The 23,961-nt window shown below is 45.0% G+C and overlaps 1 protein-coding gene across 2 annotated transcripts in view; it reads left to right on the forward strand.

Annotated features, from left to right (window-relative positions):
• The window catches only part of SORD (sorbitol dehydrogenase), a 57,074-nt gene that overhangs the window by 12,556 nt on the left and 20,557 nt on the right, over positions 1 to 23,961 (forward strand). Inside the window, exons 1-2 of one of the 2 annotated variants that reach the window (XM_086320699.1) lie at positions 9,682 to 9,857; positions 20,135 to 20,168. In XM_086320699.1, the coding sequence (XP_086176825.1) occupies positions 9,795 to 9,857; positions 20,135 to 20,168 (97 nt within the window). In that variant the 5' untranslated portion in view covers positions 9,682 to 9,794. Of the gene's footprint in view, positions 1 to 9,681; positions 9,858 to 20,134; positions 20,169 to 23,961 lie in introns of those variants that run through there. The other variant, XM_086320700.1, reaches the window with a different exon arrangement.

Below are 23,961 nucleotides of genomic sequence, written 5' to 3' on the forward strand. Positions count from 1 at the left end.
GTATATTGTCACCCTACTTATTTAACTTATGTGCAGAGTACATCCTGTGAAATGCCAGGCTGGATGAAGCACAAGCTGGAATTAAGATTGCTGGAAGAAATATTAATAACCTCAGATATGCAGATGACACCACCTTTATGGCAGAAAGCAAAGAGGAACTGAGGCACCTTTTGATGAAAGTGAAAGAGGAAAGTGAAAAAGCTGGCTTAAAACTCAACATTCAGAAAACTAAGATCTTGGCATCCGGTCCCATCACTTTAAGGCAAATATATGGGGAAACAATGGAAACAATGACAGACTTTATTTTCTTGGACGCCAAAATCACTGCAGATGGTGACTGCAGCCATGAAATTAGAAGATACTTGCTCCTTGGAAGAAAAGCTATGACCAACCTAGACAGCATATTAAAAAGCAGAGACATTACTTTGCCAACAAATGTCTGTCTAGTCAAAGCTATGTTTTTTCCAATAGTCATGTATGGATGTGAGAGCTGGACCATAAAGAAAGCTGAGCACTGAAGAATTGATGCTTTTGAACTGTATACTCTTGAGAGTCCCTTGGACTGCAAGGAGATAGAAACAGTCAATCCTAAAGGAAATCGGTCCTGAATATTCATTGGAAGGACAGATGCTGAAGCTGAAACTCCAATAGTTTGCCCATCTGATGCAAAGAACTGACTCACTAGAAAAGACTGATGGTGCGAAAGATTGAAGGCAGGAGGAAAAGGGGACAACAGAGGATGAAATGGTTGGACGGCATCACTGACTGGATGGACATGAGTTTGAGTAAGCTTCGGGAGTTGGTGATGGACAGGGAAGCCTGGTGTGCTGCAGTCCATGGGGTCGCAAAGAGTCGGACACGACTGAGCACCTGAACTGAACTTAACTGGATCCAAACCCCCGGGGACTTCAGTCATCACCTGGGTCTGGGCTGGGTCAGAATTAGGCCACAGATGGGAAACGAGGTTCTCTCCTTACTGCATTTCCCTGTGGTTAAGGTCACAAGGTCAAACATGACGGCTTGTTTTCTGTATTTCTTTCAAGCAGCTTCCTTGAAGTTTCTGAAAGTCAGAGATAAGGAGCTGGTCTGGTGTAGTCTTCCATAACAACAACTGGGCTTTTGATCATTAATCAGTTAGGTTGATATACTGCTTGCCCAAGGTGGGGGTTGTTGACTGATCTTTAAAAGATCTTTAAGATTGTTTGAATTACTAAAGTAAAACCCTTCAGGGTGTGAGAATAACAAAGCCTTAGTGGAGGAGCTTCCACTGATAATACAGTAAATCTGCCCATCCTGGGCATCTGGGTTCCCAACCGCCCTACCCTGCCTTACTCCTTTTAGGCTTTGGTTCTGATCTATCACAACCCTCTGACTCATGCTTTCAGATTCTGCCCACCCACCAATACCCTTAATACTCTCTCCAAGCCTTGACTCTTTTTTTTTTTTTTTCTCCATCTTGGTTATTTATTTTCACAATTTTATTTATTTATTTTGGCTGCTCTGTGCTTCTCCCTGCAGTGGCTTCTCTTGTTGCGCGGCACAGGGTCTAGGGCATATGGGCTTCCGTAGCTGTGGCCTTAGTTGCTCTGTGGCAAGTGCAGTCTTCCCGGGCCAGGGATTGAACCTGTGTCCCCTCCATTGACAGGCAGATTCTTTACCACTAGACTACCAGGGAAGTCCAAGACTTGACTCTTGGTATTCCCTTTGTCAGGAATATTCTCCTGTTCCCTTATGCCCCACTGTTTCATGATCCATTTTTAAAAATGAAACTACCACGTGGGTTCCTTTTGTTTTAATTAAGCTCTTTTGCAAGACATGAGGATTAGTAGTCCAGCTCAAGTAATGGAAGTTTCTTTTAAGATGGCACAAGTCAATAAAAGGGCTTCCCTGGTGGCTCAGTGGTAAAGAATCTACCTGCAATGCAAGAGAAGCAGGAGATGCTGGTTTGCATCCTGGGTTGGGAAGATCCCTTGGAGGAGGGCATGGCAACCCACTCCAGTATTCGTGCCTGGAAAATCCTATGGACAGAGAAGCCTGATGGGCTACAGTCCGTAGGTTCGCAGAGTCGGACATGATTGAGGCAACTGAGCATGCAAGTCAATATGGAAGATAGGCAAACCATGGAAATCCAAGAACAGGAACTCTTCTGGGCGCGAGATGACTCCAGGAATCTCGGCGGCAGGAACTAAGGATCTTCCGTGTACTGTTCTGCATTTGTGTGACTCATCTACTATTAGGGATGTTCTCGCTTCTGTATATTCAGTTTCTGTTTCCTTAGAACTTAGCCCTACTCAAGAAATACAACTTGCATCTGGCCCCACAACTTCCTCCCTCCTTACATCGTTTTAGCTTTAGCTTCTGCCCCTAATTTCCTGATTCTCTTCTTGTTTCCCATTTCAGATTCAAGAGAGCAACCTGCTGCTATTTTACTTTTTAGGCACAACCTTCTCCACTGAGCTGCCCCATTAGTATCTGATCAGCCTGTGGATCTGGGTGATTTTGGGGGATTGAGTGTCCACACATGGTCCAATCAACTGTGGACCAACGAAGCTGCCCAAGTTCTCTCTTAACAAGGGCTGTGAGTATACCAGTTACCGTGATTGCTGTAAACAAGACACTTTCCCTTATATCATCTCATGTTAATCCTTATAATAATCTTGACAATAGATATCATCCTATTTTCTACAGATGAAGAATTTAGGGGACAGAGAGCTTACCCAAGGCAAAGCCAACATGCAATCTCAAATCTGTCATTAGAAATCACCATCCAGAAGCCTCAAGGAAGCATGTTAAGTGAATTTCTCTTGAAACAAAATTACAAGGCGGAGAGATGTCAGAGAAAGGACAGCACTGCTGCTGCTGCTGCTAAGTAGCTTCAGTTGTGTCTGACTCTGTGCAACCCCATAGATGGCAGCCCACCAGGCTCCCCCATCCCTGGGATTCTCCAGGCAAGAACACTAGAGTGGGTTGCCATTTCCTTCTCCAATGCATGAAAGTGAAAGTGAAGTTGCTCAGTCGTGTCTGACTCTCAGCGACCCCATGGATTGCAGCCTACCAGGCTCCTCCATCCATGGGATTTTCCAGGCAAGAGTACTGGAGTGGGGTGCCACTGCTGCCCTTTGTTCCCCCCACGACTGCATAAAGAACAGGTTTTCCCAAAAGAACTCACCCATGGTTGATAACTATGTGTTTGTGCATGTGTTTGAGACTGTCCTGTGGGTTCAAATCAGGGATCTTACTTAGAATAAAGTCTGATGGATAAAGTCTAAAACAGACCCATCTTGTACCATAATCTACCTTAAGGTACATGGTAGATACAGAGGTATCATCTTAACCTAATATAAAAAAAATCCAGATTTACAAAACAAGTCAACAAAAATATAGTTTTTTATCCTGTTGCTACTTCTTTCCATCTTATTCTGGACCCTGGGTTATGGCATTTGTGTAGGAGTGGCTTGAAGAAAAACCCTAGGCTTAAGGCTCTTCAGATTCTTCTCTGTCCCAGAATAAAAGTCAGGAAGATTCTGCATGCGTGGCATATGGGAACAGGGTGAGTGTGGTGGGACCAGCAGCGGGTGTGGGGTGGGGTGGGGGAGAGGCAGAGGGGAAGGGGTGGTAAATTAGTATCTATATACTAATATACCTCTCCCTGATGGTGTTTGGGTACAGAGTGTGGTGAGACCAGCAGAGGGTGGTAAATTAGTATCTATTTACTAATATACCTCTCTCTGATTAATGAGGAGATGGAAAAACATAAGAATTGGATGAAATAATATAAGGGAAGCCTTTAGAATATTTCCTGGCTATATTAGTTTACTATAGTTGCTCTAATCAGTTCAGTTCAGCCGCTCAGTCATGTCCAACTCTTTGTGACCCCATGGACTGCAGCACACCAGGCTTCCCTGTCCATCACCAACTCCCGGAGCTTACCCAAGCTCATGCCCATTGAGTCAGTGATGCCATCCAACAATCTCATCCTCTGTTGTCCCCTTCTCCCCCTGCCTTCTCCCCTCTGGAATCTTTCCCCAGCATCAGGGTCTTTTCCAATGAGTCAGTTCTTCGAATCAGATGGTCAAAGTATTGGAGTTTCAGCTTCGGCATTAGTCCTTCCAATGAATATTCAGGACTGATTTCCTTTAGGATGGGTTGATTGGATCTCCTTGCAGTCCAATGGACTCTCAAGAGTCTTCTCCAACACCATGTTCAAAAGCATCAATTCTTTGGCGCTCAGATTTCTTTATATTCCAACTCTCACATCCATACATGACTACTGGAAAAACCATAGCTTTGACTAGACAGATCTTTGTTGCTCTAATAAATTACTACAAACTTACTCTCTTAATTCATACAGATTTGGGAGTGATATCACCAAGATGGAGTAGGAGATTCTTGCTTCCATCCCCAACAAAGATCAATAATTAAATAGCTATTCAGGAATAAAAAACAGCTCTGGAGTTCACCTAAGAAATTTCAGCAGCACTTGAAAATAACAACAACAACTTGAGAATAACCTCACCAAAAAGGAAGGAAGGCAGCTTCATTTTGTCTGCATCAACCCGTCCCACAAACTGGCATTGCTCAACACCAAGACAGACCTCTCCAATTAGTACTCATCAGGAAAGGAACAACGGGGTGAGCAGCCAGCTTCTCCTGCCTTTGGGGTTCCCACAGGAAGGACCTGCTTCAGTTCACCCCACTCAGAGACTGGCAAAGCTGAGGTGTGTGAAGATAGCTAGGTTTGGGGAAGAAAAGTGGGTGATTCCAGTGGTAGTCACACAATCAGAGCAACCACAGTTCTCAGTAACCTGTTCTGCAGGTGAGCCCAAAAGCTTTCAACACTGAAGAAACTGACAGCCTGCACAGCTGCTAGGGATGCTCTGCAGGTTTCACTGGCATTTGTCCAAAGGTAGTTGGATTTGCTAATGCCAACCTCCTGAGTCCCTCCCCTTGCCCACTGGAGCCCAGGAACCACACTGGCAGCCAGCCCAGGCCTCTGCAGCTGCATGAATTGAAGATGCCCGGCTAGACCTCTGCAATTCACCCCCGCCACTGCATGCACTTGACAAAAGCCCCTCTAGCTGTGTACTTGCATGCCACAGGCCTGACGCCTGTCACCAGACTCCACTAGTATATATGGATGTCCATGGGGAGACTGCAGCCAAGGCAGAGCAGGCCAGTGACCTGGGACCCTGCAGCTGCTTGAGGGCCTGGATCAGGCTCTGTCTTTTGTCACTGGCCTGCGCCAGGGCACTCACCTGCACTAACCCCTCCAAACGTGTATCTGTATGCCCTTAGCCCAATCCCAGGTGGGCTCCACTGCCACACGCTGGTGGTGATTCCCAGCAGCCATGGTAATGCATACAGCCAGCCAGGGCCCTGCAGGTGCCAGTGCATGCAGTCGGCCCTGGCCCTTGCTGCCTGCCCTGGTCCCCACCACTCCATGTGTGTTAGCAATTACCCCTGCCGCCGCAGGCACCAGCAGCCAGCCCCACAGCTCCTGTGTGCATAGCTCCAGTCGCCACTGCTGCTTGCCCTGGTCCATAGCATCTGGATCTGGGGACACTGCTGAGGACTCCAACAGCCCTTACCGTCTTTGTGGACTCCCAGTATCACTTGTCAACGGGCTGGGGACCCTGACGGACTGAGAGAAATGAGTCACCATGACTCCCGGTCCTGCTGCCACCAAAAGGAGTTCATTACCATTAGGCCTGCGTATAAGAAATGCTGAAAGGAGTTCTTCAAGCTGAAATGAAAGGATGTTAACTAGTAACAGGAAAATAAAATTATATTTCAACAAGTTGAATAATTTAGAAGAAATGGGTGAATTCCTAGAACCATACGATCTACTGAGTCTGAATCCTGAAGAAATAGAAAATCTGAATAGACCAATAACAAGTAAGGAGATTGACTCCTTACTTTCACTCCCAGGGCTCAGGTTCGATCCCCAGTCAGGGACCTAAGATTCCGCAAGCACTGCAGCCAAATTTAAAGAAAAAAAAAAAAAAGACATTACAGGATATAGACCAATATTCCAAAGATCAGATGAATATAGATAAAAAATTCTCAACCAAACAGTAGCAAACCAAATTAAACAGCATATTAAAAGGATCATTCACAGTTATCAAGTGAGCTTAATCCCTGATGCAAGAATAACTCAACATAATACAAATCAAAATGAGTAAATTTTGGAGATCTTAATATACACCTTAGTGACTACAGCAAGTAACTTCAAGTATTCTTGAAAGTTGCCATGAGAGTGAAGCTTTAATGTTCTCACCAATACAATGACAACAAAATGGTAATTATATGAGCTAAAGGATGAGCTAAAGCTAATAAACTAGCCCTGTAGTTTTAAACATCTCCTAATATAAACGTGTCAAACCATCACATTGTACAGCTTAAACTTACACAATGTTATATGTAAACAATATCTCAAAGCTGGAATAACACACCAATACACATTTATTCTCTTAAAATTCTAGAGGTCAGTAGTCTGAAATCAGTTTCTCTGGGCCAAAATCAAGCTGTCTGCTTCCTCCTGAGTCTCTCTGGGAGAATCTAATTAGTCGTCTTTTCTAGCATCCAGAGCTGCATCTTTGTTGACACCTTTCTCTATCTTGAAAGCCAGCAGTTAGCATACAGCTTCAGTTCTCACAGCAACGAAGACCCAGCACAGCCAAAAATAAATAATAAATACATAAAATCATTAAAAATAAAAATCTTGGATCTGTCCTCTGCACTCCATCTCCCTTCCACCACTTGTCTAAGCCCAAGTTACCTTCCTCAGCTGACATTTGGCAGTCACCTAACCTGTCTGTCCACTTGCTTCCACTTCTCTGTCCCAGCTGCACTGCTACCACTACCAAGCGCCTCTCTCCCTTGGATGGTTCTAGATTAAAATTCCCTGCTCTCTTAGTTCTTTTTCTAACCCTTCTTTCTTGAGATTTGTTAATGGCAGATATATTGCCAGTTCCTTGGGGGAAGTCCATTAATCGTACCCGCTGCATATGAATTTTACTGGCTTAACTCTCTTGAGTAACCTTATTTTTTAAGATCTGCAGGAAATCTCATGGTTGCTTTTGTGGTTGTTTTTATTTATTTATTTTGTTGTAAATAACCAGGTTCGAGTAATTGAATACTTGATGACAAAATGGAGAAATCTGGAAATCAGAGATTTTATAACTGTTTTGACCTTTGGAATATTAAGGCCTTGCAACACACTGATTTTTCTTGTTAATGCGCTATGTAAAATTCCAGATCTATAGTAACCCAGTATCAGTGAAGGATGTTCCCTCTTTCTCTGGATGTTTGACCCCAGAAGATATGCATCCTGTGATTAAATTTTTAAAGTTCAAATTAAGTTTTTCTGGCAGAATTCTATTGACAAGTTGTTGAAGTTGTATTCAGTGGAAAGAGTGCCTAAAAGTGCTGTGTTGTTTGGGAAAGTTAGGCCAAGGCCCAGAGAAGCTGTGCTAAGTAGGCCAGCAGGAAAGGCAAAGCCAGCATTTTATCCTTTATTCAGTAAAATGCCTAAAAAAAATCTGTTCCTCACCACTGTGAATGCTGGTCTCTGTTAGGAAATTACATAGAAAGATGACAACTAGTTGTTTAAATACTGTAATAAGGACTTGCTTTTTTTTGTCTTAAAAATGTCAGTTTCTGAAGAACCTTTATCAACTCACCATGTTAACTTTTCTATAAAGGGCCCTAGTCATAGAATATTTTTAAAATGTATTTCTTGGACTTCCCTGATGGCACAGTGGATAAGAATCAGCCTGCCAATGCAGGGGACGCAGGTTCTATCCCTGGTCTGGGAAGATCCCACATGCCTCCGAGCAATTAAGCCCCTGCGCCACAACTACCGAGCCTGTGTGCTGTAACTACTGAAGCCCACACACCCTGGAGCCTGTGCTCTGCAACAAAAGAAGCCACTGCAGTGAGAAGCCCACTCACCACAGCTAGAGAGTAGTCCCTGCTCACCACAACTAGAGAAAGCCAATGTGAAAGCAACGAAGACCCAGCACAGCCGAAAAAACAAAAAGTATCTCTCCTGCCCTTCCAAATCTCTTGGTCTTCAGCCAACAGCCTTCAAGAGAGTTTCAAAGTGCTATTGCTCAGGAGAAAACAAATACCACTCCACACGTGGCAGTTGTGGCATTATTTTAGTGACTTTTGGTTCTGATGTTCTGTTTTCTTAAAACTCAAGAAGTATCTACTTCAAGTAGCTTTCCGCTCTTAAGCCATTCCTGAGGCTTTCTCCATCTTCAGCTTTACTCATTGGAAAAACCTTCTGGGAGACTGTGATGAAATGCTACAAGGCAAGAAGGTGAAGCTGTTTTAAATTCAGGTGCCTGAGTGAAGGCAAGCAACCCCTAGTTAGTCATCTCTCTACGGCCTGCTCAGCAGAGTGCAGGAGCAGCCTGGGGAACCAGCCAAGCACAGCCAAACCTTGTGGGAGGCGTCTCAAAGCAAAAACATGACTGACTCTGTAAGTCCCCTACAAAATCCATCCCATTGCCTTGTTATACCTTGTAATACTCCCCCCACCAACACACACACTTCCTTTTGTGTCATTATTGGCATTCCAAAGTCTGATCCATGTTCATCATCAAATATTCTTTTTTGAGCTCCTTCATTGTATAGACCAGTTTACCAGGTTCTGTTTAATGAATGAGGCCTTAGTCCCAGTGGGTTTCCAGTACATTTGAGGAAGGGAGGATTACTAGTGAAAAGACAGGCCATGCCCCATATGTGAGGCACGGAGTAGGTGCCACACTAAAACATCGTCAAGAAATAAGGTGCTGGGGAAAGTGTCCAGGAGTAGGTGAGAGGATCTGGTAGAGTGTCTGGAGGAGGAAAGGGTGTAGGGAATGAAATCCATACACTGTCTTCAAAGTCCTCAAAGCAGGGTTGGGTCTTTGCAGACTTAGGCCTTCCCAGAGGGCAACTCTCTCCCCTTAAACTTCCCTGTTTCTTGAAAGGGAGAGAGACTTAAAGGAAGAATTTGGGCAGAAATCCTGCTTCTAATATAAAAAGCAGCTGGGTAAGAGAAAGGGACTCACAGATTCCACTGCATGGCCTCCTTACACTTAAGCATCAGGCCCACAGGGCGATGCACCATTTCATTCATTCACTTCTGGTGCCAGGCACTGTGCTGCATTCTGGGGACATGCGCCCAACATAGACACTGCATCAGTGCAGCACACCATTGGCCACCTGCAGCCTCAGCATTCTCAATGCTAGTAATACAGACCCTAAGGCCTCAGTTGAGACTAGACTGTATCAAAATCTCTGTGCTGGTCCTGAGAAACTGCCCCACACTGCCCATCCTCATTACTCCGCAGCTAAAGCTTGAGAACTCTGGTCTGAGGGGTACTGCCTCTGCAGACTACTTTCAGGGCAAACTGGTCCCCTTGGATGTGAGACAGACCAACTGTGCACTGCAGGTGGAGCTGGGTTGGTCTTCTTCACCCCTCCCCACCCCCTTCCTACCTCTCCCTCTCCCTTCCCTACCCCCTCCCTTCACTCTCTAACTTTCTTCGCACCCTCCCCCCACCCGCTCCCCCTCCCCACTCCCGCCCCCGGCTAGCCCTGGGGAAGGCTAGCCCCGCCCCTCTCCGCTAGCCCCGCCCCGGCTGTCAGGGACAAGGAGGCCCCGCCCGGAGCTGGGCGCGCGCTCCCAGTCAAAGCCCAGCCTCCCGCCCCTCACCCCCAACCCTCCAAGGGGCCGCCAACCAAGCCACCTCACCAGCTGCGGACAGCGGCCCCGACCCGAGAGGGAGAGAGCGACAGACATGGCGGCGGCCAAGCCCGAGAACCTCTCCCTGGTGGTGCACGGACCCGGAGACTTGCGCTTGGTAAAACTGGATCGGGAGTGGGAAGACTAGCCTGTTCCTGCCCTACTCGCCTCCAAGCCCAGCCGCGGTCTCAGCTCGCCAATTCCAGCGCGGTGCGGGCCCCACACTGCGCGTCCTGGCCCGGCGATCGAGCTGGTTACCATGTTGGGGGGAGGGGGACAGTTGGCCGTTCGTTCTAAGGTGCGGTGAGCAGGGTTCTTGTAACGTCCCTCCCGGAACCTAGCCCCGTGGCCGGCACGTGGCCAGAGCCCAGGAAGGTTGCAAAATGATTGAAGCCCTCTCCCTCCTTTGCCAGCTTCGGATTCATAGTCCTGCCCCTTGTCATTGCGTTTTGCAGAAGTGATATCAGACAGGCTGCCTCATTTAGTACACGTGCTGGGCTTCTTTCCTGGTTAGACAGTGCAGGCAGAAAGAAGAGTCAGACATTTAAAAGCTGTGGTACTCGTATTTAATCTTTCTTGCTTGGGGCTGATCACACACCCTTTGCAGGATTATTAGATCAGCAGAATTCCTAGCACCTAATAGATACTCCGAAAGTGCCAGCTTCTTCCACGTTTAGTGTCAGCACAGATCTCCATCTCCAGGACTCTTGGTGTTCGCCATGCCTGTGCCAAATTTGTGGATCTTGATAGTCTTCATGTCTCTAAAGCGCCTTTCCTCCTTACCTCTCTTAGTCCACACGTGGTTTATGTTTCAGCCATTTTCCTTCCCGTTCCTTCTCCCTTGTCCCTTTAAGAGCAATATGTATGTGTCTCCTGCACCCCAGGCCCTGCCTCTGCTCCCTGGCTCATGGGACCAAAGTTCTGGGAGCTGCGGAGTCAGCCTTGTAGTTGTGCCAGGGCTCCTTTGACAAAGTCCATCTCAAATGGGCCTGGGCAGTTGGTATGTGGGACGGGTCCTGTGCCAGCCATCTCACCTATTCCCTAGCACTTCCTTCCCCCTCAGAGAGAACATGCACCAGGATCTAAATTGGAGAGACTTGGAAAATTATCCAGCTCTAGTCAAGTAGTCAAGTAGTTCTTGACTATTTGATAATCTATGGTTTCTCTCCCCATAGGATGCAAACAGATTGAGTTTGGCAGCAATTTCAGAGTTCATGGACTTCCTTTATGGCCCTCCTTCATAGATCCTCTAGAGGTCTGTGGACCCCAGAATGCCTGCCCAGAGCCAACTCAGTTGAGGGAAGTGCCATCCCCAAGGTGACAGGCTTCATTAGTTAAGAGAGCCCAGAATAACCCAGAGTTTCAGACACTTATTCCAGTGCTCCTTCTACTCCCCTTGGAGCCTCCAGCCAAGATCCTGAATTAAAGTGTCACTGTTAGTTCTTATTGCTGCAGACACCAGATGGTATTATGAAGAAAGGAAAGTGGTACAGCTATACACAGCTTACAGAGTGATGTCAAACTCAGCCCTGCATCTACAAACATTTACTGGATGAGAGGGAGCCTGCTGTGTGCCATACATTGGGCTGGGGGCTCAGAGAGGAGGAGGAGGACACAGCCCTGACACCCAAGCTGCTCTAGACACTCAGATGCACTAAACGATACAAGTGTGAGGACTTTGCTGGAGGCCACAGAGAGTAAAGGCCTCACAGGGGCCTTTAGCCCAGGGAAGAGACCCTAGAGGAGATGGATGCTACTTGAGGACGGAAACTAGGGGACATTCAGGCAAGTGGAAAAGCAAGTACAAACTAAGAGCAGGACAAAATTTTGTGTCCTCTTTTCTGGTCTTATAAATATGTGGTGTACCGAATGCTCGGGCTTCCCAGGTGGCGCCAGTGGTAAAGAACCCCCCTGCCAAGGCAGGAGACATAAGAGACATAGATTGAATCCCTGGGTCAGGAAGATGCCCTGGAGGAGGGCATGGCAACCCACTCCAGTATTCTTGCTTGGAGAATCCCCATAGACAGAGGAGCCTGGCGGGCTATAGTCCATAAGGTTGCAGAGAGTCGGACACAAATGACGAAGCTTATCACACAGGCACTGAATGATCAGGGCCTGCCTTAAGGAAAGTCAGTGTACCTAATAATAAGCAGAACTGTAATTACACCCCCAGGCTCTCCGTTGCCTTAATTCCTAAACTCAGGCTCTCCCACTGCTCAGCCAGACTGTTTATGTGGCTCTGTAGAACTAAGCATTGAACATAGAAGAGGGTGGGGAGGCTCACCTAAAATTGGTTTTATCAACTGTGCCTTAGAAGCCACCCACTGCCCAAATTAGGGGCTGGGATGGAGTGAGTGTATCCGAAAGAGATGAGAATGTGATAGGCTGAAGAATGTAGCCTGTGGTGGTGGGGTTGGTACACTCACTGGGTGAAAGGCTTCAGGGTGGATTCAGGAAGACCCCAACTCTTGGAGGTGATGGGGTTCATTTACTGGACAAAAGAGAGTAGATTAAAATGGTAAGTTTGGTTTGAATTTAAGATGTCTCTGGGACAGGACCTTTTAGTGTCTCTGAGAACCTCCCAGATTCCTCTGTCCATGGGATTCTCCAGGCAGGAATACTGGAGTGAGTTGCCATTTCCTTCTCCAAACACTTGCAACCTAACACAGACCCTTCTGGCCCTCGCTACTCCCTCCTGAGCATGCATGTCGCCCAGCACCTCCATAGGGAGCCAACTGGTGGGATATCTCTGCCCTTGCACCCCCTTAAAGCACCCCCTTAAAGCAGATAGGCTAAGTGTTTTGGGGTTGAGTTGGGAGTAGACATCTCAGCAGCCACTTGAAACTTGTGGCCTGCCTACCAGGAAGGAAACCTGATACCCAGCCTTCCTCTAAACTGCCTATGAAAAATGCAGGATTCCCTTTTCTTTCTCCAAGCTGTGGCTGCAGGGAAGGAAAAATTAAACCCCTTCACTATTAGGTAACTAGTGGTCACCACAGTCACAGCAAGGGAGGAGTCAGTGCTCCTTGGCCAGGGGACTTGGGCCTGCACTGTGGTTTGGGCTCTGGGGCATTTGTAAGTTGGGTGGTAAATCAGAGTAGGAGTGTGTACACATATATACACTGAGAGATTGCCGGTTTCTTTATAATGCCTTATAATGAGGACTTAGGACGTTCACTCCTTCACTCTTCCTTACCCCTAGCATTTTAAATAGAGAACATGTGGACTTGAAAGAAACAATGGAAGAGGTGACCAAGCTGATGCACAAACAGCTTATCAGCAAACACTGTCAGCTCGCTGAGGTCCTCTTCAAATGGAGACAGTAATGAGATCACAAGCCAAGTAGGGGCCAGAGTGGCCAGCAGCTCTACTGCTTCTGGTTGTGTGACTTAACAGATTACTTTCCATTTCAATTTCCTGTCTTTATAATGGGGATGGTAGTAGTACTCACCTCTGAGTTGTGTGAGAATTAGATAGCATTGGAGAGCAAGAAATTTTCCTGTACCTTTCTAGGTTCTTCTGGCTGGTCTGAGATAGGACCTTGACATGAGATAGGAGAAAACCAAACAAGATTTTATTACATATGCATACATGAGAGAGACCCAGGAAAACTGAGAAACTTGCCAAAATGGCCAAAGCCCTCACCTTGAATACCATCTACAGCTAAAGAGCAAAGAAGATGTTGAGGGTGGGGAGAGTCAGTTATGGGAGGTTGCCAGGGAAAGCTCAGAAAACAAGGGTAAGGTTGTTATACAGATTTAAGTCATTGCCTTCTCCACTGACGAGTTTCTAGAGATTTGGTCATCTTCCTCTATTTGGTACATTGAGGAAGACACCCTTATAAATGGAGATTTTCCTTACAAATGTGTCACTTGGGTTTTCAGAACTTATTCAAAAATAACCAGCTTAAAATAATTAATATGCCTAAGAGACATATTTTGGGATGGTGAATTCTGCTCCCTTACAGAATTCTTTCTCTGAATTATTATTTCATGGAATTGGGATATGAAATAGTCTAATTAGTTTTTCCCCGAAGAAGCTATTTGAGGGAAGTTATTTAAATAGTTGGAGAAGGCAATGGCACCCCACTCCAGTACTCTTGCTTGGAAAATCCCATAGACAGAGGAGCCTGGTAGGCTGCAGTCCATGGGGTCGCTAGGAGTCGGACACGACTGAGCGACTTCACTTTCACTTTTCACTTTCATGCATTGGAGAATTTAAATAGTTTGTGTTTCCCAAACTGTCTGAGATAAAGGACCAATTTAGTTTTGTTTCCAATTGGTCATGGATCAGTATGTTTGTATCACTGCATTTGGATGTTGCAGCAATGTCAAAATGCTGTAAACATCTCTAAATGCCCCTGCCAATAATTTCTGTACATATTGCATCACCTATCAGCAGCAGTCCATCGACCATGCTGAGAACATGTTATCTCCCTTATTCTTACCTACCAGTTCTTTCAGATTTCAGGCAGGAGCCTGGGGACAGGGAAAACAAGAACAGCACAGCCCCCACCTGGTGGAGGGGATATAGTCAGATGTTTTTGTTTTATGATAGCTGTATGAAGAGAGAACTGGTTAAGGGAAAATAATCATTTCAGAGCGACGGGTTGATGTTGTTTAATTATAAAGGGCAGAGAAAATAGTGCATTGGCATCAAGTTTAAACATTAATCAGAGTACCATGAAGATATTTCTTAGTTTTTGCTCTGTGAGGAAATGTATTATATCTGATGTCCAAAGAATTCCTTTGAATCTATAATGATATTTTAAAAAGTGAGATAATTCTGAGTCTGTAATACACATTCAAGGGGTCCCTTTCTTGCATATACACTTTGCTGTTAAGATTTTGGTTGGGGAGGAGAGGATTGTAGAAAGAGGGGGGTATGATCACACAGCAGCTGAGGTGATCCTAAATGTCAGGTCTGTCTCCCTGGTTTTGCCACCAGTAGGCTGAGCTGCCTGCTTCTATAGGATTAAATTAAAGGGCCCCGAAAGGCTTTAAGGAACAGCTGGGCTAAACTGGGAGATTACTGTGAGTGAGGAAACGAGGCTGCTTAACCCTTTAATACCTGAGCTAGACTTATCAGTCAGAGGCAGTTGAAGCCGAATCTAAAACTCCTTCAGAAAACAGGAAAATGAGGTAGTAACAAATAGGCCAAAGAAATAACTCCTTTCTTTTTTATCTTAATTATGTTCCAACAACAAAACAAAACAAAACCAGATAACAACAGGCAATTAAATCCAGCAAATACTGCCATCTGTGCCAACAGATGCCATAGAAGGGCAGTGCCAAAGGCCAAATGCAAAAGGCCAGGAAGTACAAAGCTGACATTTTCCCCTAAAAGCAGGAGGAGCAGTAAACAATACCACAAACAGGATTTTAACATTTTATATTATACATCCTGGCGCTACTAACAGACCTGGTAAAAGTAACCCTGTTCTGATAGGAACACTAGAATTATGGGTGGGTGTGGGGTAAATTTCTTTCAAAACTGCATGACAGAGAAATTGAGGAGAAGTGTATACTCATATATAACATTGATGTCCACTTCATAAGTCTTTTAGTGTGGCTGTTAAAGCTGGCAGTTTTCCCCAAACTAGATTTACATGAAGAACACTAATTATTGGAGAAACTATGGTCAAATTTTGTGAAGTGATATTCAGCTCAATAATTTTTTAGAAATGTTAATGTTCGGTTACCTAGACCTGAACGCAATGAGCACTTAATCAGTAAATAAAGAACCACCTAATAGGTTCATGCGTAGTTATGTCCATACGTTTTGAATAGGGAGGAATTTTTTTAAAGTTTATCACTGCTGAGAATCTTTTAACCATCATGTATGGATTCAATTAGGTGCTGCGGAAGCTCAGGAGAGGAAGGGTGGTGGGGATAGAGAAGAGTCTTTTTTGCAGGAGGTGATTGTTTCTCTCCATGTTCGTGATTCATCCGAGCCAGTCCCAGGGTTACAACCTTCTATTGGACAACCTCACCTGGATGTCCCTGACACTGCAATCTTTATACATCCAAACCTCAAATCTCCCTGAGTTCCCACAGGAATTAGGAAGCCATTCCAGGTAACTCCCTTCCCCTCACTTCTCACCTCCTGTGGGATCTCAAGGAAGAAGAAAGGGGATTGACCAGTGGAGAAATGGCCCCCTTGAGGTGAGGGAGTGAGTGTGGGGTGGTTTGGAAATTGCAGGAGGCTTGCAAGGAGGTAAATAGCTTGCAAAATGAGGGGGTTTAGGATTTTGCAGGGCCACTGGGCACTTTAAATGAATTTGCAATTTAGAAAGATTGTTATCGGCAGAAGACTGGTTGGAGCCCAAAGAGCCTGGGCTGGAGGCTGGAGACCCGCTCAGTGAACTTTGCAAGAATGTCTGACCCTTCTACTTTGACCTCGAGTTTGCCAGGACCAGTGTCGGCTAGAACAAAGCCTCTTAGGATAAAGTGGCCAAATGGAAAACTGAATTTTCCTCATACCCTCAAAACACCCTTCAAGCCCTCAGGGGAGGGGGAAAGTTGAGGAGTGAGGGAAACAAAAATAAGATTTTCTGCTCTGGTCTCCTTAAGGGTGCAGGGCAGCCAGCCAGCAGGTTGACAGGAGACCTGGCAAGTAGTGCAGGCGGCAAAGGTGGGCTGCAAGGACCAGGGGGCGAGAATGGCCGCTTTCTCCCAGCCGTGCCCTTTGTCCCTTACTCTGAGGCAGGGGGCACGGTCTTTACACTCAACTGTTAGAATCAAGCCTAAAAAATGCTGGAATCCTACTTGACTTTTCTCCTAAATTCCAGCCTTTTCAGAAGCAGTCTAGTTCCCTTAATGTTGACCTGAGAAACAAGAGACATACAACTTTTCTCCAAAATAGTTTTAAAAGTTACCCTTTCAAAAGAAAAAGGACACGGTTGTCTAGAGCTGGTTCAACCACGTTGTGAGCTGATTTTACAGAAAGGATTTTGATTTTATTTCTTTTGTAATAAGAGCTAACATTTACTACGAGTCAGGCACTCTTTTTTTTTTTTTTTTTTTCTTTTTGGCTGAACTGCACAGCTAGTGAGATCTTAGTTCCCCGACCAGCGATTGAACCCAGGCTCTTGGCAGAGAGAGTTTGGAGCCAGTGGACTACTGAGGAATTCCCAAGGGCTCTCTCTTTTATGATTATCTTCGTTAGACAGAGGAAGAAGATTGAAAGTCCAACGACCTTATGTAACTGCCCCAAGGACACACAGCTCCTGGAGGGGAACCTGTGTTTCAACAGATAGGTGATTCCAGAGTCATGTTGGCTGGAGGAGGGGGAGGGCATTTTCTCCTAATTTCTCCTCATCTTGAGACCATTGCTACCATCCAGGCAAGACATACTCAGATGGACAACTGGAAGCTGAGGAAAGGGGGCCAATAGGGCATATTCAGGGAATATATATTTAAGCTAATTTGAGAAAATATATTTAGGAATGGCAAGATAACATTTAGGATGTGAGATTCCCCTGAGATGATTCTGTGTTCCCACAGAGTTCTTCCTGAAGTATTTACATGATTTATTTGTGGTGGTGGTGGAGGAGGAAGACCTGAAGGGCATAGAAGGGACTCAAAGTGAAAATGCTGTAAAACTTACATAACTCAGTAAAGAGTGTTACTCAACTCCTCTCTATCCCTTGGTTACTATCACTCACAGAAAAATAAGAAATCCTGTTCAAGAGACTTTGAATATGTGTGATGACAAACCTTTGGGAATGAAGAAGGGGGCCAGGGGGTTAAAAGTGAAATTATAAGATCTCAGAGGAGCTAAGAAATTTTGATACATGAGAAATAGGATAAATGAATATCACCACCGTAATATGAGACAGAAAAGGAGATTAAGTAAACAGGATTTAGCCAACATCATACCAAGGAACCAACCATAAATGAAAAGCAAGATTTTTTTTAATAACCATAACTTTTGAAAACATTGTGAGCCCTGCAGCTATGCTTAGGATAATATTTACAAATTTAAGGACTGATCTTAACATGGTCTTGTGCTCAGGTGGCATGTCTCCTGCAGAGAAGAGAGAGGAGAGCCAAACTGAGCTGTAAGAGTCTTTAGACTCAGCAAGAAAGAGAACAGAAAAAGACATGATTTTCAGGGACGGGTATTTAAGTTCCCCATGTCTGTTCTGCTACTAAGGAAAAAACAGGTTATCGGCACAGCACCCTCTAGTGTCCAGGAGAGACACTGCAGCTTTGCCCATGTGGTAAGACCAAAGTTTGTGAGCTCTGTTAACTCCCAGTTACAATAATCTCTGGTGACCCAAGGGCAACTTGGTGCTCCTAACTGTTGCTTTGAGTTTGGATCTTACCATCTTTCCATCCCAAATTCCCAGTGCCTGGAAAGTTGCCTACTAGCACCTTAGGGGGTTGTGGGGGTAGGGGATGGGTGGGGATGGGGAGAGTGCAGTTCCATGTTTGAAATAAAAAGCCTTACTTAGTCGTTTCATTTTAGCATGTAATTTAAATTTTCATTCCGTATAACAGAAACATAACCTTACACAGCAGTCTCTGATGCTGTATAATGTCAGATGTGGGACCAGCAACTTTGAGAAAGATTTTGGTGACAGCCAGCTATCTGGAGTTGCCTGTTTCTAGATGGCTTTCTTCCCTCCCTCTCTTCTCTCCTCTCTCCTTTCCTCTCTTCATTCCAAATGTATTAAGAGATGAAAAAACTGCCTCTTGTCCCCCCATCAAGCTACTTTGGGTGCAGCTCCATCATTTACTACCTTATTGTTACTATGAACAGATGGCCAAATCTCCCTGTTCCTCACCCTCATCATAGACCAAAAATGGGATAATAATAAGGCATTACATAGGGTTGTCCTGGGGATGAGCTGAGGTGATGCATGAGCAGCACCTGACACAGAGAAGTTGGTCAGTGTTAACTAATGAGCATGAGCGTTAACCCTTTGATCTTTTGATTCACGGGAAACAGGGAGTTCAAATAAGCATTGAGCTGTTATAACAGAAAAGGCTGATAATCTTGGATGAGCAAGAACCTCAGACTTTCTGTGGAAATACTGTTATGGAGAGTGATTATTTAACAAGTACCAAGCCTCCCAGGTTTGGCGCAGAGCACTGTATCTGGTGCCAGAGATTGAAGGCATAGTCTTTGGCAACAAGGTTCTTATCATGTTAGCAAAATAGTGCTGCTGCTGCTAAGTCGCTTCAGTCGTGTCCGACTCTGTGCGACCCCATAGATGGTAGCCTACCAGGCTCCCCTGTCCCTGGGATTCTCGAGGCAAGAACACTGGAGTGGGTTGCCATTTCCTTCTCCAATCAAAATAGCACTAGGATTACTTATTGCTCCCATAAAAGCATCTGGAGGAGGCTTTGTGAAGGAGGCAAGCTTTGAGCCATGCTTCCTTCTAGAGCACTCTGCATTGGGCCCAGTTCCAAAATTCTCATTATCTGATTGCTCCTTACATCACCCCTAGAGGAGAAAAGGCAAATTCCATTTGGAGGGTGCAATGAGATGCAATGAGGCAGGCTTGGGAGTCGGACACACCTGGGGTTAGACCTGGTTTGTCCATTCTGGTCCTGTGACCTTGATCAGGTTTTTTTAACTTGCTAGTCTCAGGTTTCCCATCTGCAAGTGATGGGCCATGTGCCAGGATGTATGTAAAGCCCAGTAGACTGTCTGGCACATGGTATGTCCAGTGAATGGTTTATTTGTATCCCTTCTCCCTCTTCTTGCTTGGCTGCCTTCAAAGAATTAATAAAATGAACATTTGGATTTGGCCACTCACTGTCCTTCTACCTTGTCATTAGGAACTTCCTAGCTAGTTGGCAGTGGGAAAAAAAGCTCGGTAAATTATCATTATCCTCATCATAAATAGCTGTGACCATCAGATTGCTTTTTAACCCAGTGAGCGTGTGCAAAATGCAGGTCCTCTGTGTCCCCCCAAACTAAAACTCCAGTGGGAGGTTTTGAAAGAGAGTACCAAGCGTTAGTCTGTGCACTGATGTGAATGAGCGGAGCACACACAGTTTCCAACATGTCCAGAGACAAAAGCCTTCCTGTGCCACTGCTGGAAACACCTCGTCCTTTCCCAGTACAAGTTCGCCAGACCAAAGAAAACTATGTAAGAATGTATTATCCACACCCCACATTAGAGACCCAGAAGTATCCTTTCTGCCAGGGTATGCAAGTTGTGTACTTTTCCTTGGTCCATGGCACATTTCACCAGTGGGCTGGGTGAGGTCAGCAGTTGGAGTCAGCAGGATTCAGGATAACCCCTCCGACATCCACCCAGCAGCGGTATGGTCTGAATCTGTGTTAATTATAAGAAGAAATATTGAATGAAACTTTGAAATGTTCGTAAGGTAAAGTTGTTGTACATGCTAAATTATTTTTCTATTTTGTTTCCTTTAGGAAAACTATCCTATCCCTGAACCAGGCCCAAATGGTAGGTCCGTGGAATATTCGACTTGTCTTTTATTGTTTCTTGTTGTTTACCCCGGAGACACACATATGCTGTTCCTTTCTCCCTCTTTTCCTACTGTTTGTTACTTAAAAACCTCCATTAAAAACCAGAGGGATGGGTGGGGGAGGGAGATAGGAGGAGGATTCAGGATGGGGGTGTACATGGGCACCCATGGCTGATTCATGTCAGTGAATGACAAAAACCATCACAATATTGTAAAGTAATTATCCTCCAATTAAAGTAATTAATTTAAAGAAAACTATGCTTTTCTTAGACTTTCAACCTAGTTCTATTGTCCACAGTATGGCTAGATAGATTCAATCGGCTGCTACATGAAATAAAAGAAACAGTGATAGAACCAGAGGACTTACTGTATCAAACTGCTGACTTGTCCCAGAGAATTTGACATAAAATTCTTCAGGTTATGGACAAAGGCAGAATTGTCCCTCTTTTGAACTAATGACAGAATTAGGTTACTCTGTCCTCTATAAACTGCCATTTGGATGGCCAACCCATGTCCTAACTCCAAACTTTGGAAAGGCGTGAGTCTTTAGATCGTAATCTTGTAAATACAAAAGGGGACGTCCAGGACAGTCTCCAAAGACCAGGCTGTTCTCTCCACTGGGGGTGGGACGAGCTGCGTAGAGCCCTTCCCTACTACCCTAATCAAACAGGAGCAGGAAGTGGGTGAGCACACTGGGGCAGGGTTCCTGCCACCTTTGCTCCATTCCTTCTGGCCAAACCTGCCCAGCCGAGCTGACCCGCACATTTCCCAGGGTGATGTCTCTACCTGGGGAGCTCATGCCACCCTCCTAGCTGTGGCAGCTTCCAACTGACAGTTTCCCAATTCCTTTCATCCCTGGGGTCCCGCAGCAGGAAGTGAGGCAGGTGGCAAGGGGCAATTTCTATCCTTGATGAGTTGGGTGCATGCTTCCCTGCCTCACCCAGAACTGTAGCTTCTGTGTGAACATCAGACTGAAGGCAGCTTTCCTGGAGCCTCTGGGGTTTTGTTACTCAAAGGTCAATTGGGTTACTGATTTATAGCAATAGTTCAGTTCAGTTCAGTCGCTCAGTCGTGTCCAACTCTTTGCGACCCCATGAATCGCAGCATGCCAGGCCTCCCTGTCCATCACCAACTCCCGGAGTTCACTCACACTCACGTCCATCGAGTCAGTGATGCCATCCAGCCATCTCATCCTCTGTCGTCCCCTTCTCCTCCTGCCCCCAATCCCTCCCAGCATCGGGGTCTTTTCCAATGAGTCAACTCTTCGCATGAGGTGGCCAAAGTACTGGATCATTCCTTTGTGAATGAAGGAAGCATCATTCTTTCCAAAGAAATCCCAGGGCTGATCTCCTTCAGAATGGACTGGTTGGATCTCCTTGCAGTCCAAGGGACTCTCAAGAGTCTTTTCCAACACCACAGTTCAAAAGCATCAATTCTTCGGTGCTCAGCTTTCTTTACAGTCCAACTCTCACATCCATACATGACCACAGAAAAAACCATAGCCTTGACTAGATGGACCTTTGTTGGCAAAGTAATGTCTCTGCTTTTCAATATGCTGTCTAGGTTGGTCATAATTTTTCTTCCAAGGAGTAAGCGTCTTTTAATTTCATGGCTGCAGTCACCATCTGCAGTGATTTTGGAGCCCCCAAAAATAAAGTCTGACACTGTTTCCACTGTTTCCCCATCTATTTCCCATGAAGTGATGGGACCAGATGCCATGATCTTAGTTTTCTGAATGTTGAGCTTTAAGCCAACTTTTTCACTCTCCTCTTTCACTTTCATCAAGAGGCTTTTTAGTTCCTCTTCACTTTCTGCCAGAAGGGTGGGGTCATCTGCATATCTGAGGTTATTGATATTTCTCCTGGCAATCTTGATTCCAGCTTGTGCTTCTTCCAGCCCAGCATTTCTCATGATGTACTCTGCATATAAGTTAAATAAGCAGGGTGACAATATACAGCCTTGACGTACTCCTTTTCCTATTTGGAACCAGTCTGTTGTTCCATGTCCAGTTCTAACTGTTGCTTCCTGACCTGCATACAGATTTCTCGAGAGGCAGGTCAGGTGGTCTGGTATTCCCATCTCTTTCAGAATTTTCCACAGTTTATTGTGATCCACACAGTCAAAGGCTTTGGCATAGTCAATAAAGCAGAAATAGATGTTTTTCTGGAACTCTCTTGCTTTTTCAATGATCCAGAGTGTGTTGGCAATTTGATCTCTGGTTCCTCTGCCTTTTCTAAAACCAGCTTGAACATCTGGAATTTCACGGTTCACATATTGCTCAAGCCTGGCTTGGAGAATTTTGAGCATTACTTTACTAGCGTGTGAGATGAGTGCAATTCTGCAGTAGTTTGAGCATTCTTTGGCACTGCCTTTCTTTAGGATTGGAATTAAAATTGACCTTTTCCAGTCCTGTGGCCACTGCTGAGTTTTCCAAATGTGCTGGCATATTGAGGGCAGCACTTTCACAGCATCATCTTTCAGGATTTGAAATAGCTCAACTGGAATTCCATCACCTCCACTAGCTTTGTTTGTAGTGATGCTTTCTAAGGCCCACTTGACTTCACATTCCAGGATATCTGGCTCTAGATGAGTAATCACACCATCGTGATTATCTGGGCCGTGAAGATCTTTTTTGTACAGTTCTTCTGTGTATTCTTGCCACCTCTTCTTAATATCTTCTGCTTCTTTTAGGTCCATACCATTTCTGTCCTTTATCGAGCCCATCTTTGCATGAAATGTTCCTTTGGTATCTCTAATTTTCTTGAAGAGATCTCTAGTCTTTCCCATTCTGTTGTTTTCCTCTATTTCTTTGCATTGATTGCTGAGGAAGGCTTTCTTATCTCTTCTTGTTATTCTTTGGAACTCTGCATTCAGATGCTTTTATCTTTCCTTTTCTCCTTTGCTTTTCGCTTCTCTTCTTTTCACAGCTATTTGTAAGGCCTCCCCAGACAGCCAAAAAATTGCTTTTTGGCATTTCTTTTCCATGGGGATAGTCTTGATCCCTGTCTCCTGTACAGCGTCACGAACCTCAGTCCATAGTTCATCAGGCACTCTATCTATCAGATCTAGACCCTTAAATCTACTTCTCACTTCCACTGTATAATTATAAGGTATTTGATTTAGGTCACACCTGAATGGTCTAGTGGTTTTCCCTACTTTCTTCAATTTCAGTTTGAATTTGGCAATAAGGAGTTCATGATCTGAGCCACAGTCAGCTCCTGGTCTTGTTTTTGCTGACTGTATAGAGATTCTCCATCTTTGGGTGCAAAGAATATAATCAATCTGATTTTGGTGTTGACCATCTGGTGATCTCCATGTGTAGAGTCTTCTCTTGTGTTGTTGGAAGAGGGTGTTTGTTATGACCAGTGCATTTTCTTGGAAAAACTCTATTAGTCTTTGCCCTGCTTCATTCTGTATTCCAAGGCCAAATTTGCCTGTTACTCCAGGTGTTTCTTGACTTCCTACTTTTGCATTCCAGTTCCCTATAATGAAAAGGACATCTTTTTTGGGGTGTTAGTTCTAAAAGGTCTTGTAGGTCTTCATAGAACCGTTCAACTTCAGCTTCTTCAGTGTTATTGGTTGGGGCATAGACTTGGATTACTGTGATATTGAATGGTTTGCCTTGGAAACGAACAGAGATCATTCTGTCGTTTTTGAGATTACATCCAAGTACTGCATTTCTAACTCCTTTGTTGACCATGATTGCTACTCCATTTCTTCTGAGGGATTCCTGCCCGCAGTAGTAGATATAATGGTCATTTGAGTTAAATT

Source organism: Bos grunniens, chromosome 10 (assembly GCF_055505025.1).
Source record: "Bos grunniens cultivar Pamir isolate PY7600 chromosome 10, Bosgru_T2T1.0, whole genome shotgun sequence".
In the NCBI taxonomy this organism is placed as follows: Eukaryota; Metazoa; Chordata; class Mammalia; order Artiodactyla; family Bovidae; genus Bos; species Bos grunniens.